At 45.4% G+C, this 2959-nt stretch overlaps 1 protein-coding gene across 1 annotated transcript in view; it reads left to right on the forward strand.

Moving 5' to 3' along the window:
* DCBLD1 (discoidin, CUB and LCCL domain containing 1) overlaps positions 1-2644 on the forward strand; it is a 30650-nt gene extending 28006 nt beyond the window's left edge. Inside the window, exon 14 of the mRNA XM_031066702.1 lies at positions 220-2644. Coding sequence (XP_030922562.1) covers positions 220-737 — 518 coding nt within the window. The 3' untranslated portion in view covers positions 738-2644. The remainder of the gene's footprint in view (positions 1-219) is intronic.
* Positions 2645-2959: the final 315 nt, after the last annotated feature.

The following is a 2959-nucleotide window of genomic DNA, read 5'->3' on the forward strand; positions in this document are numbered from 1 at the left end:
TTCTCTGTGGAAGAGCTTCTGCCATGTTCTGCAACTCTTGCTTGCTGAAGGAGGTTACAGGATTGGTGTTGGGGAAAGGTTTCCTCACATCCCCAAAAACCACACTTTCGATACAATAACAGAGTAGCTTTTCAACATAAAATACCTATCTGTGCATAAGTATTATATACATAAGATAACCAATCTATGCCTTATTGAGAATTTCATGCTTCCTTTTAGATTATCAGCAGCCTCTCATGATTGGAACTGGGACGGTAACACGTAAAGGATCTACTTTTCGCCCCATGGACACCAAAGAGGAGGGAAGAAGGGGGAGTTCTGAGTTTGAAAATCACTATCACTGCCCTCACAGAGCTAACAGGCACGAATATGCCCTGCCCCTGACCAGCCAGGAGCCCGAGTACGCCACCCCCATCATAGAGCGGCACATAGCAAGGGAAGGTAATTTCCCCCCTGAGAACGGCTACAACGTTCCCGTCGCCTCATCTCAGATACATTCCCTTACCGCTGGCAGCTTCTCCAGTTCCTGCAAAACCGACACCAGGAACGGAGACTATCAGACACCCCAGAGTGTCATAAACTACGACAAACCCAAAGTTAATGGTGTTCTGACCTCCGTGAGCTACAGCACAGACTACCAGAAGCCCCAGCAAACTGCTCTCGGGGGCGAGGGGTACTCCACGCCCAGGGACTGCCTAAAGCCCATAAGCCAGACAGCAATGACAGCTCTCTTGTGATCTGCCGAGCAGCAGCGGCACGGTGCGCAGGAACGTCGCTGCACAGCTTTCTGAAGTGAAAACAGAGTTTGGAGGGGCTCTGCTGTGGGAGGCAGAAGGCAAACAAGCCCTGTGTACATAATATTGCTGTCTTGCTGGGTTCTGACATCTGAAGAAAGCATATGCTGTTTATCACTGTTTATAGCAAGAGAGATGTTATCAGTGAAGACTGTACATCTTATTTTCTGTAACTGATCTCAGTGCTCCGTTTGCAATGTGTGCAATTTGTACATAGCTTTTATTTAAGGAGAATTTCTTAGGTTTCCTTTTCACCTGGGGGTTTGAAAGGATTGCAGGAATGACTATTTAAGAAAAACAGTCCTCTTTTTCTGTCTTTATCTTACCTGCTGCTGTACTGGCAGCTGTAAATGGTGTATCTTATGGTTGTGTTGATTCATCTCCTTTCCTATGATAACTAAAGATAGGGCTTTAGTTCTAACTGGGAGGATAGAAGTTAAACTTCTTGCTGCATAATGTGCATGAAAGAAGGCAGCTGAGTATTTAAATACTGTGCTCAAACACAACTTCCCAGCTGCTTTTTTAGCAGCAATTCTCACATGCTTGAATTTGATCTAACATACAAGCTGAGCCCATCGAACTTGCAATTCATGTTAGAAAACAGGTAGAAAGGCTGAAACTGGTTTTGGGTTCAAGCCATGGTTATCACTCCACAACAGGAAAAAAAAAAAAAAAAAGAAAAAAAAAATAAACCAAACCAAAAAAACAGAACCAAACAACATATCCAATACCAGTTAATCTGGAGAAGTTATTTTAATTTTTTTTGCTTAGGAAGTGTGTGTGTAACCAAAATGTGAATTTACAGCTGAGAACTCAATGCTGTTCAAGCCCTAGCTGATTCTTTTGCTGCTAAAACTTTAAGGAAATTTGTTCCTTGGCACAAAGCAGCAAACTTCCGGAACTCTTCATTTCTCCACTAGGTATTTTTCTGTCTTACAAATTTAGTGTAACATTCCTGTTAAAAGTATTTCAACTAACTGAAACACAGTGTGTGTTTGGGTTACTGTTGCAGTTAAATTTGCAAGACAGCACATCAGCACTGTTGTTTTTGAACAGTTTTTCTTTTGCAGCTAATGTTTCCCTTAGTTCCGTTTTCAGACAAACTTGAAAAAGCTTGGGATTGGGTGCAATGTATCGCACAGTAGCTGGCTCCTCTTTCAGCAGGGGCAGCTTTGGAGCAGAGCAGCTTCTGGTCATGAGTGGGACCGTCCACTGCCCCTCTACCTCCAGTGCTTGGGGCATTTCTTTGAATTCAAAAGCTTGTCCTAAAATGCCAAGAAGCAATATACTTCTGTGAAGAAAGAATGGTGCTATGCTTAAAGCACAAGGCTGGGAAACGAGACCAGTAAAACCTGAGCTCTGGGAAAGCCGCTCTTTGAAGGCCCTCCCTTTATTTCCTTGTACATAAACGGGATGATTTGCAAAGGATGCGACGAAGATTGATCAATCTGTTCACAGAGTGCTTTCAGACCTCTGGGTGGAAAGTGCTGTCAGAGGACAGACTGGCTGCAGTGGTACTGCTCACAAATACTGCTGACTCCGGCCAGACCTGAACTTAAGGCCAGCTCTGAGTGGGTTCCTTGCATACCCCTGTTTTGCAGCCTCAGGCGGTGCCGTTCCCCCGCGCTGCCGCACCGTGCATGCGATTCCCGTGCAGAGAGAAAGAGTCAAGGTAACCTCGTAGCCTTCCTGTGTTTGCTGTCAATACAGTTTCTGTGAAATGTCTAAAACACCTCAGGTCCTGAAGTGAAACAGCAGCAGCCTGTTTGTTAGACCGAGCTGGGCGGTGTTGTTTACCTTCTGTTGTTTACATGTCTGTGTAAATAAAGAACACTGGTATTTGTAAATCAGCCACACAGGCCTGCCACTTCACTCGGTGACTCGATTATCGCTGCACGCCCACTCCCGCCACACACCCTGCAGGGTGACAAGGAAGTGTTCCTTACGCCCTGCAAAAGTGCCAGTTGCGCTGCTGCAATCCACAGCTCCAGTGTGACAGGCTAAAAAAAGATTCTCTCAGTGCCCCATTTAGCCCAGATTCTCTGTCCATAAGCTCTAGAGAAGAAGAACCCACAAACAAACTCCTGCAGCAAACCCCGCTGCAGGACGCGTATGATTGAGGAAAGGATGAGGGTGCCTCCTGATGAGCTTGAAACCAATCCTCT

Source organism: Geospiza fortis, unplaced genomic scaffold, assembly GCF_000277835.1.
Source record: "Geospiza fortis unplaced genomic scaffold, GeoFor_1.0 scaffold98, whole genome shotgun sequence".
Taxonomy (NCBI): Eukaryota; Metazoa; Chordata; class Aves; order Passeriformes; family Thraupidae; genus Geospiza; species Geospiza fortis.